Here is a 15,983-nt window from a genome sequence, read left to right as displayed (position 1 = left end):
GACGAAAACACCAGTTATCAATGTGCGAGTCGATCAAAGCCGGTCTACCATACAAGTTGACGGCATTGGGTTATCGCCGTGTAAGGGTAAGGTATGTGAGGTGAGGAAGAGAAAAGTGTTGGAATTAGACCCAAAGGAGGACCGTGTGTGGGATGATGTAAAAGTTGGGCACAGCGTACCCCGTAGCGTACACAGTACAGCACAGCACAGCATGGGCAAGTCAGTAAGCTAAGCTAAGGTAGGTATTTTACTCAAGTACTGTTGTGGCCTGGCCGCATCGGAACCTTGGTTATTGACGTGTTGTTTGTAAAGTTGAGGGGGCGTGTCACGAGCGAAAAAAGGATGGGAACTTTGGAGGGAAATGGAAGGGTGCAGGGGGCAACAGAAGGAAAGGAAACAAAGCGATTGGTATGAGAATCGGCGTGTGAATGGGGTTCAATTCACCAAGGTACAGTAAAAAGCCCGGCAAGGTTTTACTGAACAAATGAGAGGAATTTTCTGCCAGTGGGCGGGTGAGTGATTGAGTGGCCATGGATGGATGGGGAGGATAAGGGCGAGAGAGATACGGACGCGGGATACTGAGAGACATAGGTTTTAGTTTTGTCCCCAAGGGAGAACAGGCCAACCAGAGTTGCGACTGAGGTTTATGATTTCGGGGGTGGTTCCAGTTTATTATGTGAGTTCTACAGTAGCTCCCATCGAGCAGGAGGCCAAGCGACCTCAGCCTCTCATGAGATGACAGACAGAGAGAGAGTGCCCTGTGACAGAGAGCGTGAGCAAAAGGTACTTTGATCAAAAGTGGCCCGTGGCTCATATCATCTGTCGGTCACACATGGCAAGGAAACCAAACAAATGCCCCGTAATGGAGACGGACGGATGAGGAAAGGTAAGGTAGTCATCACCCTATCCAGTCAGGACAGCATGGCCATGTATGTACCAAGCAATTTGCATCAATAGTACCTTTTTCCCCCCTAGGCCCGGCGAGCTGGATTGCGCGTTCCAGGATGTTATTCCCTCCTTTCCCTCCACCGCCGCGCTCCCAAAGGCTCCCACCCGTCGTCCTGCTTCCGCCTTTGCCCAGTACACGTTCGACTTGCGCGTGTCCGGATCGTATCAGATCAGATGGGCCAAACACCTCACCATTCTTGATGAGTCGTCACTCAAAGCAGGTTGTGGAGAATCGCTCTGTGCCGCCGCAGGCAAGTTGCCATTTGGACTTTTGACTGTACGACCGTCTTGGACTCTTCTTGACCAGGGCACATCTTACTCAGGGTCGCACATCTTCAAATGATAGGGTCTAGTATCCGTAACGAAGTAGCGTACAGCCAAGCTGTGACCATGGCTCGTGTAATTCCCTATCAATCCCAGTCGTAGTTGTGACCAGAGTTTCGATGACTGGCTGACTTGGGCTCTCGAGCGGGGCTCAAGTTGGAGGGGACTCTCACTCTCAGGAGGGGGGGCCACCACCACCACCGACCAATTTGATTGACACCTCGCTGGTGTATCTCTAAGTTGATTGACTGTTTGGCAATTGCGCCGGCAAATGTGAGATAAAACCCTGGAATCCCCGTGGTACCGTATCCGTAGCTGAGCCCCGCTTGCGCGCAAAACTCTCTCACGAATGACCAAATGTACTTCACCTTGAGCGTTTGGCATGTTGCATTGTCTATGTTGGCGTAATCATGTAATGAAAAGGTACTGCCGTTCCATGGATATCCTCTGATTACGTCTGTCTTACTCGCTTGGCTTGGTCACGGTGTGGATTGGCTTGGCTGGGTTGGTCCAGCCAGCTGCCAGTCTGCGCGCAGAGTCCCAACCTAAATTGAATGCCACTGATTTTTGCTCAAAGTTCACTACGGATACATATACTACCCATCTTACGTGACTGACTGTACTTGTGAGGCGCCCTCCGAGTCTCTTTCGTCATGTGTCTACAACATTTGGTGGTTATCTCTGAACAATGCCCCCTTACGACCCCTCTTAAGCTATTTAGACCTTGGACTATCATACTTATGCATCGGCATCGGTACTCTGTGTCGGTTATCGGTGTCAGGCGTCCAGCATGGTGCAACTAATCTGAGAGAGGAATATCATTAGGTCTACGTACCACAACACGCAGAGTACTTGGCAAAAAAGTACTCCTCTCATTCCACATTACCAACAACCCAGGCGGGCTAGCACAACCTAAGACAACCTGGGCGCCAGCCAGCTGCCACCAAGCGCGTTTCTTGCCTTGTATCCGTATCATGTTGGCCCACCCCTGCCTTGAGTTTAGTTCGCCCTCATCAGTCATCACTCTCTGTTCCTTCTCTGTTCTACTCCTGAGGGGCCCGGTGGGAAAGTCCGGCCAAGCTGTCGCAAGTTGCAATCAATCGCCATGCGACACGACACACGCAAGAGCGCGTACAACCGACGGCAACTATGCCCGATCAGCAGGTCAGTCGCAGCAACTCCAGCCGTTGAGGGCAAGAAATTCTCTTCCCAAACACAATGATCTGCTGACCTGAGGCAATCGGCCGACTTTGTTTGGTTATCTTTGTCTTTCTCTCTCTCTCTCTCTCTCTCTCTGTTCATCACTCACCTCCATCAACCCGCGATCACCCACGCGTCCGCATTCGGGTTACACCAGTCTCGCATTTGGGTTTATGAGACAATCACCTAGGTACCGTTATGCCTCGGCTACTATTGCCGCTATCAAACAGAAGGAATCGCTTATGCCATTAGAGAGCAAAATTCGACCATCCTGTTGCTCAATCCCCGACATGAACATGGTACTTTGGTATTAACGATGACGAGTCCACCTGGATCGGCTGGCCGGCCCCACGCATCCTTGGAACAGCGTGTAAAGCCGTGGTACTAATATAATAATGTTATTGCTTCAGCGGTGGATCTCCGGGCGTGTTGACACTGCAGCAGCGCATCAGATCACCATCCTGGGCGGTTATTGGTCTCTCCGTCAATCATCTTGTCGTATCACATTGTCTTCTCTCTCTCTCTCTCTCTCTCTCTCTCTCGCGCCTTTTTTCCGCGCGCCGTTCGTTCGCGACCTTGTGAACAGAAGCCGGCATATTGCTAATCTTTATGTTAGGCCAAGTAACACTAACAAGGGCCTCGATACTTTACGCCAATCAACCACCAATGAGTTAGGTTGTCTGTCGCAATTCCCGTTACATGCTTATCCAGCCAGATGTAGTTGTGGCCTCCAACGCATTCAAAACTGTGCAAATGGAATAGGGGGGGCAGAGTCAGAGAAATGCCCTCTTCACCTTCCAAGAAGCGCTGTCAGGTTGTCAGCAAACGACGGATCTACGATTCCTCAACTCGAAACGCAGCGAGTTACCCTATGTAGGAACTCCCGAAACTGGGGCGCGTGGATGAGGATGAGCAACCTCTCTGGCTACGCTCGCACCAGGTGCCGCACTGCCAGGCCCCCATGCTCAGTGTTCTGCTCGAATTTTGTGCGGCGGCGCGCACCCCGGAGGAGCGGGATTCCCACCACCTGGGTTGCATGGATATCGGAAACCTCCTTCCCCTTTACCGCCAAGACCAAATGTTCCATCGTGAACTATTCATAACCACGTCCCTCGTTGTCAATTTTGTGCTTCAAGCCTTCAACTCCCGAGTCCCCCGCACGAGCCGGGCAACTCGGCAACCGGAGTTGATGCCTTTTCAAGTTTTGACTCTTGCGCCAGCAAAAGTATGCTAAAGGCAGTTGTTACACCCACTGGCACCAGAGAAGAAACCATGCTCGGTATGTTTCACCGGTTACTGGCATGGTCCACTGCAGTTTTCAAAGTTTTACGCTCACCTACTGATTTCTTTTTGTTGCGATCGCTCGCGTTATTCAGTGCGCTGAAGACTGCTGTCTCATTCGCCTGTGGAGCCCCACAAAAACTGCCTCTCAGATACTTGAGTGCTGAACTCATTCCTAAAACTCATCAATTGCATATGGCAACATGGCCGAGTGGTCCAAGGCGATAGACTTGAATTGATCCTTCAATCGTTATCTATTATCTTCGGATGCGCAGGTTCGAACCCTGCTGTTGTCGCATTTCCTTTTGCAATTCTCACCAATTTGTGTTTTTTGTCATCTGCCATAACTGCAGTCGTCACTTGCCGCCTTTCATTTCATTTCCTGTATCCCGTGCATGAAGCTGTGTGATCAACTTGAGAGTTAGGTTTGCGACAATTTCCGCGGCGCACCAGGCCGAAGGTTTCCTCCAAGTTCTCCAAGTTGACAACTCAACCGAGCACCAGCACCAACAAGGCAACTGCCATGCGGGTAAATGGTGAGATTGGTTTGTTTGATCACCTCATCATTCACCCGCAGGCCCTCGTCGCCAACAACAGACGGTGTACACACACACGCCTTGATAGCCGCGAGAAACTCTCTTCTTCGTTGCACACACTTCCATGAACACGGGAGGTAGCAATGGATACGGGCAGCGGGCGAACCGTACCTGGCAGGTCATTCATCTTGATCACCTTCCTCGCTACTGCTTCTCATGCAGCCTAAACCCTCAAATGCCGCATCTGCAAGCACTCCTTCTATAGGTAGTACTCGATACTCGACAAGCTAATGAGTCGAAAAATGACCGGTGGTCGTACATATGAAGACTACACGCCCAATGAAACTCAAAAAAAAAACGTGCTGTGCAGACACTGGTCTGTAGTGCTTTCCCTTCCTGGTCACGTCAACAGGGGTTGGACGGGCCCTCCAGTCCTGTGGTTATATCCCCGTCGTCAATCCTGATCTCCCATGCAGGTTAGCAGCCAACTCCAACTAAACCCCGGCCAACTCTCACCCCCCAGTTGACGCATGAGCGCATCTTTTCTCACCGCGATGACATTGTTTGTTGGCTAGGGGAGATTTTCGCGCATGCTGTACTTGGTCCAACTTGATCCTATGGGTGGCCTTTTTTGAGGGGATTTTCAACCCATGGAGGATTATAGTCCCGTCCCAAGCTCACAACATCGTTGGCTGAACACCAGAATCAAAGGTACGGTATTACTCGCCGAAATAACAACCCCCCCACAGGGTCGCGCGCAACCCAAGTCGATGGATGGCATTTTGCCATGGCGCACCCCCAAACCAACCCCCTGCCCTTCCACGCATTTCAATCTTTCTTCTTCTTGCTCCCCTTCCATCCACTTCGCGCCTTGCGGTTCTGCCATGTGATTACGGATACAGGCAGGTATGTAATTCACACTCGCCAGAAGTAAAGAGAACCAAACCAAATCAAATCCCCCCACAATCCCGTCGGCATCCGTACTTTGGAAGAAGGCTCAGCCGGCGATCGGCGGCGGCGGTGACCGACTTCTCGCCAAATGAATCGCATATTGGCCGGTGCTGTCAAGTGAGAAAAACCTACAGCGTTTATGATATTGGCTCTTCATACGGCCGCCTTCCTGATTCGCAACTCTATGCATTTTCCGTGATACCCCCCCCCCCCCAACCTTTTGTAACTAGAGTAAGCACCGACGCCTTTTTTTTTTTTTCTGCTCTGTGGATACACTAGTTCAAAAGGGCAGGTTCCTGGAATTGTGACCTTTTCTCAGGTTATAGGTTGTCCAAGTAGGTGCCGATGAAAAAACGTCATGTCCTTGACATCTGTGGCGGGCACGTAATCAAAAATATTATGAATTGTAAGTTTGCCTATCGCGGCAAGTGACGGCGACAACGGGCCAAGGGACTCTTCTGCGTTATGAACAGCTGATGCGAGATGCCATACTTTGCAAAGAACAACGAACGGTTCTTCACCTCGTGCTGGACGCTGAAGGCGCGGGTTCCGCGCACTGGAGGACTTCCGCGGCCGTATTTTTGGGCGAGTTTCATTGCGTTAGAGTTTATGAGTGACTAAACTAAATTTCACGGCCGTGGCAAAGAATTCGCCAGATTACTTCACAAGTTGCAGAATAGGATAGTAAGTATAGCAAAGGTAGGTTACGGACAGCCCTAGAAGTTTGGTCGAAATTAACTCGAGTCATCACTCCGTACGGAAGGAGGGAGGGAGTACTGGCAACCTCAGCGGGAACGAGCCGTTGCAAGTTCCTAAGCCCTCGAAGCATGACTCATTTCGGCGACTTTGTTTGCGACTAGAAGACACGTCTTTGGTTCTTGGCCGCTTCCTCTCTGCTGCCTATACGGCTGGCGTTAGTACCGCACCACCCTTTCCGGAAATAAACCTGTCCTTTCCGGTGATGAGCGAGGTCAGACTTTTCCTCTTGTACGGGCTTTTGTTATACTCTATAGAAAGAATGGGGTATTTTGGGGGCGGGAAGGGAGAAAAAAGGCTACGTTGTGGATTCCGGGGTTGGTTGTAGAGCTGTCGTGACTGTCGTCAGCATAGCCTCTGTAGCAGGTGCCAGAAGTTTGGGATTCCCAGAAAACAGTTCAAGGTTTGATGAAGCTGGGGCAGTTTAGGATAATCGCGAGTGGAAACTCGGCAATAGACAGTCCTTTCATTTCATCATTGAACGGTGAGGCCGTGGTGATGAGGGGGAGGGTATCTATCAACCACTGGCGGTGATCGTCACGAGCCGCAAGCCGTGAGGCTTCTCTAGTTGTACGCCATTCTATAGATGCCACAATAGTCTTGGGAGGTATCCGTCCCAGAGTTCGTCCGCCCCGCCTCGAGAGCATCTCTTTCTCTCCACCCCGTGCCGCAACATCAAATTTCCGTATCGACCGGCAATCATTCACCGACCTCGGCCCCGTCCCCTGCCTCCTCCCCTTCCGCGTCCACCCTCCCACCCCTCTTCCCGCCTCGGAACCCACCCCGGTTATCGAATCTCTCGTAGAGCATCTCCTCCCCAAACGCAGCCTGCCCGAACCTCATAAAGTTGACCAAGCCGCGGTCCACGACGGCAACGAGAACGTTGCGGTACCCATGCCTCAGGCGCTGGTACAGCCTTCCCGGTCCGCCCATCGAGACGGGGTCGGGCGGATCGAACGGTGTCGATTCGAGCAGCGCCGAAATCTCCTCAATGTCCGGGATCGCGTCGTCGCGCGCGTCGGCGACAGCGATGCGAATGTCTGGCGGCGGGAGGTCCGTCACGCGAAGGTTGGGATGCTTCGAGGGCTTCCAGACGTGCCAGTGGATCTTATACGGGTCATCGGCCTGCTTGAGCTCCTGCGGTGCTGGCGACGGCTGGAAGCGGGATAGGAGCTCGAGTTGTTTATAGACGATGCTGTATTGTCGATAGACGCCCGGCTTGACGAGGGGTCCGTAGGGCGGTGGTGTTGCGGGCGCCGCTGCTGGTCTTTGAAGGAGTGAGACGAGCCATTGCCATAGTGATTTCCGCGGTGCTTCGGGCGTGGGCGTTGATTCTGTGTGTTCTGGCGGTACGCGTTGGACGTAGTATCCCAACCGTCTGAGGTGTGAGTAGACTTGGTATTTCGGAAGTGAGATCTTGCCCCGTTCGCCGTCCAGTCCGATGAAGAATGAGTAGGCGGCTTGCAAACTCAAGGGTACGCCAATGTCGAATTCGTCTTCGGGTTCTGCGTCTTCGGGATCGGTCTGCTCTTCAGCGGATTTCACCTCTGTCGGCGGCAGAATCTCCTTGAGCTCGCGATACGGCCACCAAAGCTCCAAGCTACCCCTCTCCACAAGGAACAGGGCCTCCTCGGGCAACAACCACAGCTTTCCCAGAGCCGGCCTCGGCGTCTTGAGTCCTCGAATCACTCTGCCCATAGACCTCGCCTGCGGACCTTTCAGCTCCTCCACCACCACAACCCTCTCCTTTGCATAGATCGGCCTCGTCTCGGTCATGAACTCTTGCAGATACTCAGGCTTCGCCAACCCGGACGTGTCCCCATCCTCAATGGCCTCCATGATCTCGGGCCAGTAGTCCGGGAAGTACCAGCCCTTGCTCCATGTATCCCTGTGCACTCTCGTGTATCCCAGCACCTCCTCAATGACCTGCCTGCTCGTCTCCAGCGCATTCTCCTGGGCTTTCGTGCCGTGCGACTCAAAGTCCTTTTGACCCTTGCGGACGGCTTGCGAGGCGACGCCCTTCTTGTTAAACATGGATGCAAAGAGGCGCATGTCGAAGAGACCTTCGTCTTCGGCTTCGTCGCCTGCGCCCGAGTCATTGTTGAGCTGCGCCGCGGCCGGCGCCGCGGTGGGATTGTCGTCGTCGTCGAGGGGCATTTTTCTCTTCTTTTGGTAGGCGCTTCGATTTTTATTTGATTATTTCCATAGACTGGGCTTTTCTTTCCTTCTCTCTGTTGGATGCGCGATCGATCGGTTTCCAACCTCGTCTTGCGGTCAGTGCTATGTCGGGTTATTGTGCAGTTCGGGCTGGTGTTGTAGGTTCGAGTGCGTCTCGGTGTGAGTCTTGGTCAGGAAGGATCCCTCCAGTGGGGGAGAAAAAAATTGGGTAAAGCTGCAGAAGGAGCTTGTGAGCTTTGACCAATTAGAGGTGTGCTGGGGCAAGCAATCGAAATCAACCAAAAAGACGAATAGATGTACATACCGTCAATGCTGAGGGTGAATACGTAAAATTGCAATTGCACCGTAGTTTGATGCCTTGACAAGTCAATTACATTCATTCCGCATTGTGAGGATTATTGGATTGGTGACGAGACGGATCCGACGTACGACACACCCAACGATGAACTGTTCTCTGGTACCGCGTGTAGATAAACATCTGCATTGGTTCGTTGCGCGCTGAGGCATGGAGATTCCGAGTGCGCCAGCTTGCCAGAGGTTCGCTGGGCAGAGTCCGCTATCAGTGTTCTTCGAGTGAAAGTCGGGCGTGTTCATTGTCTTTGGTCGAAGCGCTGCTTGTGATTATGTTTCTCCGCTCGGCTTGCCGTCTCTTTGACCGTTGAATACCGCTCCGATATCTTCCTCTGTCAACCTAGTTCTCTCTCATTTCTGCTCAAGAAATATTGGATAGAAGGAAGCAGAGATTGAGTAGAAGAACAGCTTCGTCGCGGGGGAACTTTCAACTCTCGGGTGATGTGGACGCCATGATAATGGAAGCTTGTCGGATTTCCGTTTGTAAGCTCGGCTAGGAGCGAGGTGATTCAGTAATAGCCAAGCGAGAGGCAAAAGAGAGACGAAAGATTGCACCGGGCTTCGTAGTGGCTCAGTCTGGTCCTTCTCCAGAAACAGTCCACCTGACAATGGCCTTCCGAGTCCTCACGTAGCTGAAGTGACCCAGAAACGGACCACGGTTCGACGAACAGAAGCGGATTTGCCTTGGAAACTTGCACAACGGCCCCGTTTGACAGATTGATGGTCTAGTTGTCGAAGTTGAGGGAGTAAACCAGGGGCTAATGCCGGTGGCGCATAGGGACCGGGCGCCAGTGTTGCCGGCGAGGCAGAGTGTTGGCGTTGAAGATGTGGAAGGGTAGCGGTGATGAGAGCTAAGGCGTTCGGTAGAGTGCGGTAACTGGGCTGAGTGACGATGTCTGATACTGAGTACTCAACGTCGTACTTCTTCCGAAAGAGTCACGTTTGCTGGTCCCTTGTGTGTCGCTTCTGTTGTATGTGTAGATCTGATTTTTTTTGTCGGTGTGTCTTCATTTCCTCTTCTCTGACCCAGCGGGTTCGAGAAGGAAGCTGAAGAAAGATAAGATAGTGTGTGCAGATGCCTCATCTGCGCATACGTTTTCATTCTTGATATTGGTTTTTGCATTCTGCAAACTTGAAGTCATCAGCACTGGGGAACCATAGGGTACCACGGGTCGAGGAGAACCAAGCGATTTCCCTTGTTCGCGAAAGACTTACTACGTTCATGGTTGTTTTTGAGTCACAGGTAGGCCACCTACCTGGGACAGTTTAAGGTCTTGTCCAGGACCATCAGGGTGTGCAGTCGTAACACCACACCTCGAGTGGAGGTGCGTTGAGCAAAAGCACATATCACGGACAGTTTACTGTCATGTCTAGGGCCATGTCAGACTCGCTTTCATTAGATAAAAGTGAGACGATCGCCCTTTTGAGTCATAGGTCTGTTGAGCAAGGGTTCCATTGGGATGGACCCGAGGTAAAGGTTTTGACGAGAGCTGTGAAATCTTCGTAACGGCTGCCAAGGATTGCGACTTTCTTGATCGTCTGAGCCCCTCCGTGACGCTCCATGGGAGCGCGATGGTGATTTGAGGTATGGAAGTAGGCACTAGAATGGATTGTTAGATTCATGTACAGGTAACCCACGTCTGGAATATAATACAAAACTTACCACAAGATCATGGTTCTTTACCTGGTCGTCCCCAAGGATAGTCAGAAGACGCGCTTGATTAGGAGCTGCGCCGGTATACTGTGAGCTTTGCTACAAATTTTGAAAGGAAACCCCGGATCTATAAGTCACATACCTTTGGCTTGGTGTCAATTCTCAGGGATCAGAATTCCATGCGAATCCGTCCATGCCGCTGCCTAGCGTCGCCGCCGGATTCTTCAGGAGCGAAAAACATGTCTTCCATTCTCGACAATCTGTATGAATAATGTGTCAGAAACGGCCGGAATTGTCTAGACGAGTCTAGGAGATGGTAAGGCAAGACCGTAGCGAGTCGAGTCGGTCGAGTCGAAGAAGAGGGAAATTCGCCAGCCCGAAAGCATGGACCCATCCACGCGCGGCAGGTCATGCCTCGGATTGCAGGTGCTCCCAGAGAGACATCGGAAAAAACAGACTTACCTCGATTGTGATGATGGGCAGGTCAGAACGGCGATGTCAAAATTCCTGCGATGTGCAGACTGCAGAGTAGGTAGTAGGTCGAAGGTGAAGGTGTGGAAAGAAACGTAGAATGGGATATGCAGAGGTTGGAGAAAAGAGACTGCAATTTTTCTGAAGAAAAGCAAATTTGAGAGAAAATGAAAATGAAGAGGGAAAAAAAAAGAAGAGAAGGAAGGTGAAGTGTGCAAGAGGGCAGGAGGTGCCGGGCAACTCGAGGCAAGAAGGAGGAGTGGGCCCCGAATATTTGACATCCTCACCACTGGCTTGAAGATGCCTTGAATCACGTGGTGAAAATATCTTCCAGTCTCGCTTATCTATTCATGTGTATTCAGCTCTTTGAGTAATTGGTTGCCTTGGTCTTGCAGGCACCTGGTCAGGTAAATATTTCACACAAGATGTCCTTCAGTTTTCGGGTAGATTCCCTCCTCAACTTCTGTCACGACCGAGAGCTTATCCGTCAGATTGTAAATATGAAACTACAACAATCCAAGGCTGGCTTACACCTAGATTTCTCTGATCTTGATTGCTAGCTTGGCTAATTGGATCTGCTCTTCTTATCAGCAAAGCCTAAGTTATGCCCAACGAGTAGTGCGACTGATGGATCATTCTGTGACAGTTTACATTCTCTCACCCGTCCAACCAACGTCGCGCGTATGAGAAGTCATGAGCCCTCCCCTTGCCCAAACTTTCGGTCGATATATCTGTTTAAATCAGTGAGAGTACTTCGCAGTTTGGTTTCCTTAAGGCGGGCGCTTCAATGGCAGCAAGGTGGGCAACGCTAATACACACACACCCATATGGGTCGTAGAACCAGAATAGGGAGAGAATCAATCGCGAAAGCTAGAGCAATATAATATAATAGTAAAAATTACTATCCAAGGGCCTTCATCTCTCACCAAGTACCGTTCAACGACTTGTTTTCATTTCTGCCTGCCCAGCACTCACCGAATTCCTTTTTCCTTTCCAAATTCCTTTCCAAATTCACGCTTCCTCTACGTCTGACCGGCCTATAGCAACGAAATCGGAAGCCGAAATCTTTTGAAGTAGCCATTTAACAAGACAACCATTATTCTCGTCTACGTCTCATGTTTCGTTGAGGCACACCACTGATACTAGAGAAGACCCAACACCGCTCCCACCATCATCACCAGACCCTATCTCTACCTGGGTCGCGATGATATATTCGCGTTCTGGACAAGAATTATAGCAACAAGACAAAAGGAAAGGGCGAGAATCTTCTTCCATCCACAAGGTCCCGTGGTCCGGAAGCGTTGTCCTCTAGAGAGAGGGCCGACTTTGAAGCGACATGTAAGGATCACCTCGCCTTCACCATCGACCTCAAAACGTTCAACGATAGCATGGGCTCTCGTCCAGAAGGTTACAGAGCATTCTAAGTACCTACGGCCTCCCGTGAAGCTGAGGTATGATGGCAAAAGGGTGGCGACAGTAGTCAACAACCCATGGTTCACCCCCGCAGAATTCATTCCATCTGCCGACCGCAGGCAAGGCTTCAACAGAAGAGGTGGTCCAGAATGTTTTACCAGCTATTATGAGGCCTAATTAGTGGTGGATAGTGGCTTACTTAGTCGTTTGGGTTGGCTGGTTGGTCCTCGGAAGCGAGGCCACCGAAGAGAGTAGAGGAATTTGGCTTGCTTGGAGGCCATAGGTCTAGAATATTACGGCAGAATATTTGAGCGAGATGGAAACAGCCAGATTTATTGACGACAACAAGACTTAAGGCTTGGAAGGCGTTTCATTTCGTCTGGCGCGCCAACAAGGAAGTCCTCCACAATCATCGTCGCCCACCATCCGCTCCACACCACGGGGCCTCACATCGTGAGAAACCAACCACCCAAAACACCAAAAAAAGACATACAACACCAGGTATTCGCTGGTCGTCACCGACCCAACTACTAATCCGGCCCTCATTGGCTTGTCTATGGGAGAGCGGACGGGATCCCGAATTTTCCAATGGGTATGGTCGTATGTGGCAGAGTGAGGCCATCGTGATGTCCATGTTGTCATGCACGGCCGTAGCGAGCTTGACAGGCTCTATGAGTCACACACAAGAATACGCGAACAGTATGATCACGGTCTGAGTTACGAATTGTAGCTTCAAAATATTATATGTTAACTAAGAAAAAGGTATGGAACTGTGGCGCGAATGAGCGATCGCCGCTGAAGATAAGTGTCAAACTTCACTTCCATGCTGACGAGAGTTCTATGTTCGCATAATACTATCAATCTCATTCGAGATAGACATTGCTAGATATGAACTGAATGACAACATATAGTGTAACGAGACGTATATAATCCAGTTGACAACGCCATGCCGAGATCTCCTCCCAGCTACCGATCAGCCAGCTGATCAAGACCAGACGCACGCGTGATCGTAATGTCCACCTCCCAGCACGATGGCAAACCAATACAGGAATCGAGAGAACTCACCTTAAAGAATTAACTTTCACATGATATCATTATCGATGACCTCATAAACTCAGTACCGCCCGCCTATCCTCTCTAGATCCGCCTCCTCCAACACGGGACTATTCACACTCCCGTCCCCCTTTTGCACCGAACTCGCCCCAACACCCGTTCCACCACCTCCAATACTCCAGCTTCCCCAGCTATTCCTCTCTCGCGACTCTCTCGCACAAGTTTCTGTCAACTCGCATAAATCACTCGCCTCCTTCCCCAGCACCCCGCCGCGCGCCGGATTCCGAGGCGGAACCCACCCGTTGCTGACAGCGGCGCTGACACTTTCGAAGCTTTCCTCTCGTTTCTGTTGTTGCTGCTGTTGCTGCAAATGCTGCAGAAGCAACTTTTTGTGAAAGGACACGGGACTCGCAGGGCTCCCAGGCGGTGCCGGAGGAAGGGAGCGAGCCGGAGGAGGACCAGGACGCACCAGATCCGGTATCAGCAGCGGCTTCTCGTGAGGCCTCGGAGGCCGCATCGGCCACGAGGAGGGGGTGAGTTGCGGGAATATGCTCGAGACATTGGATACAGTAGTGGCAGTGCGACCGCTCGCGGCGCTGCTCTTGCTCGATGTCTTTCCGGAGGATCGGGGCCCGCCCCCGGTGCCTTGACCGAATCCATTCGGCGGCGGAGAAACGCCGTAGTACGGCTTTGTGGAGCGGTCATATTTCGGAGGGACTCTGTTGGCTGCTGCGAGCGCGGGTGTCAAGGTGGGAGACGGCGAGAAGACGCCTGCCTTTTCGACCGAGGCGCCGAGGGGAGTTCCTAGGATGGGGACGTTGATGTTGATGCTCGGTCTCTCTGGGTTCCCGTGGGTGGAAAGTAACCGACGTTGCTGTAGACGGGGCGGAGGTGTCAAAGGCGTACGGATACCTTCGCGTATAGCGTACAGGTGACCTGAAAGGGGTGTGGGCGATGTGTCTGGCCGGGGATTGGGTTGCCCAATCTCGCTCTTTAGGCTCTGGTCGTAGTCGTTCCGCGAGCGACGGCGGAACAGACATATCACGAAAGCCATGATGGCGAGGAATGCTATGGCAGAGGACGTGCCGATGGCGACTTTGGTCCCCATGGTCAGCCTGTTGTGTCGATGGTTTTGGGACTGGTTCGCGAGTGGAACGAAAGATGTCGGGATTGCTGTCACCGGAGACGTTGAGTGTGTGGATGTTTTTGAGGCCGATGACACAGTCGATGGCATGACTTCCGGCGGAATCGTGGCCATTATCCCGAAGTCGGTGAATATTGGTTCTTGCCCTCTTGAACCCGTTGAATCCGTCTTGTACAACGGCCTCCCGTTCGTATTGATAAGCGGGCCGTTCAACGATATCGGACAGATGGAGTCGTCTGGGGGAGGGCCTGGATCTTTAATTACTGGTGTAAGAATACTGAGCTCTGAAGTCAGTTGATAATGGTAAGACTGGAAGGGGCTGACTTACCCTTGACATACATTAATGACCAGATTTACGCTGGCTGAGCTGGAGTCAGAAGCTATAAGACGACAACATATTAAGAGCTGTCGCTCTACTTACGATCCTGTCCCAATTCTGGCTTCCCACTCAAGTGAACCCCGCATTCAGTCGCGTCGCAGCAATACAATTCCCATAGAGTGTTCTTCGCGTCCTCATCGTTCGATAGCAGGTGCTTACAAACCTCATTGTACCTCGATCCATTAAACCCCGGTACGACTCTTGCTAGGACCTGGGCTCGACACTCCTCGATGCATTTTTGCGGATCCGAAACATTGCTCGCCACTGATCCCCATGCCTCCTCTTTCTTGTCCAGCTCCGGATGATCGTCTTCCCCCGATTCCATGGTCGATAGATGAACCCCAGTCCAGCAGGGCTATGATGAACGGCAAGGCGGATTTTGACTTCGTCTTGGGTGAGTGTAACCGTGAGTATAGTGCCGTATGATTCCGTGGATGAGACGCTTTCAGGCCAAGTGAGACAAATGAACACTCTATCAAGGTGCAGCTCAGCTGAGGTTGGGAAGGCTCCTCGTGTATGGTCTTGGCAAATGTGGTAGTGATGATGTGTGGTATCAAGTCGACGCGAACTCAAATGTAAGATTTGAGGAGGCGCTCACATCTACAGACGGACGTCCTCATCGTCGATATATACCATGTCCACTTCTAGACATACCGGGCAGCTCGTACGGGAGGCTCGGTGAAGTGTAGAGAGGCGGACAAGGGGTCGGGAGGGACTGGTCAAGCATCACCATGGTGGCTACACCGCACTGTATCTGCCCTATCCCGAGCCCCACGGTCTTTCGCATGTATTCAACGTCGTACAGCCTGCAGAGACTGTTGGAAGAGAGAGAAAATGCACGCACCCGAGTGGCCGGCAACCATATTGGAGAGCGTAAGCCATCACTTGGAATGATTGACATAAGTAGACTGTGAGCCTGCTGCAAATAGAAACCCAACAACAGGTCTATTGGCTTGAAGAGCAAAGGCTTGGACTTCCGTATTTCCCACTGGCTTCGTGACTCTTACCCCCTTGATGTGCGAGTTTGAGGATTCTGCATCAACAAGGGGGGGGAGGGAGCTGACATTCCCATGAAGAGAAGCGAGCCCGTTTCGGCTTCCACCAGAGCTCGTATTTCTCAAGTCTCTCAATGATGGACGTTCCGCTCGCTGAGATACCACCTGAGAAGTCTCTCCCACCTCATTTCGCTCGATGGGATCAACCCTGGAACAAAAGGTTCTCATAGATTCTGCGATTGGACCTGCATTTATAAGGCTTCCGTGTCACGAACGGCCTTACTTCGCACGAAACTCAACAGGAAGCACTGCGGCGGGGACAGCATTTCGCAACCTCGTTCACACGGAG

At 51.7% G+C, this 15,983-nt stretch overlaps 2 protein-coding genes and 1 non-coding gene across 3 annotated transcripts; 1 reads left to right on the top strand and 2 right to left on the bottom strand.

Moving 5' to 3' along the window:
* Window positions 1–3,950: 3,950 nt before the first annotated feature.
* N0V96_001592 lies at window positions 3,951–4,049 on the top strand. Its single transcript has one exon. It is a non-coding gene; the product is annotated as a tRNA-Ser (tRNA).
* Window positions 4,050–6,695: 2,646 nt separating this feature from the next.
* SEN54 (tRNA-splicing endonuclease subunit sen54) lies at window positions 6,696–8,153 on the bottom strand (the record flags this gene model as incomplete). The annotated part of the gene is made up of 1 exon (XM_065756271.1): window positions 6,696–8,153. The coding sequence occupies one exon, from the start codon at window positions 8,151–8,153 to the stop codon at window positions 6,696–6,698; it is 1,458 nt and encodes a 485-aa protein (XP_065615511.1).
* Window positions 8,154–13,177: 5,024 nt separating this feature from the next.
* On the bottom strand, window positions 13,178–14,170 carry N0V96_001590 (uncharacterized protein; the record flags this gene model as incomplete). The annotated part of the gene is made up of 1 exon (XM_065756270.1): window positions 13,178–14,170. The coding sequence occupies one exon, from the start codon at window positions 14,168–14,170 to the stop codon at window positions 13,178–13,180; it is 993 nt and encodes a 330-aa protein (XP_065615510.1).
* Window positions 14,171–15,983: the final 1,813 nt, after the last annotated feature.

Source organism: Colletotrichum fioriniae (genome assembly GCF_027942845.1).
Source record: "Colletotrichum fioriniae strain IMI 355084 chromosome Unknown scaffold_1, whole genome shotgun sequence".
Classification (NCBI taxonomy): Eukaryota; Fungi; Ascomycota; class Sordariomycetes; order Glomerellales; family Glomerellaceae; genus Colletotrichum; species Colletotrichum fioriniae.
Note: the sequence above shows the minus strand (reverse complement) of the source record. Positions and strands in the feature narration are given on the sequence as shown.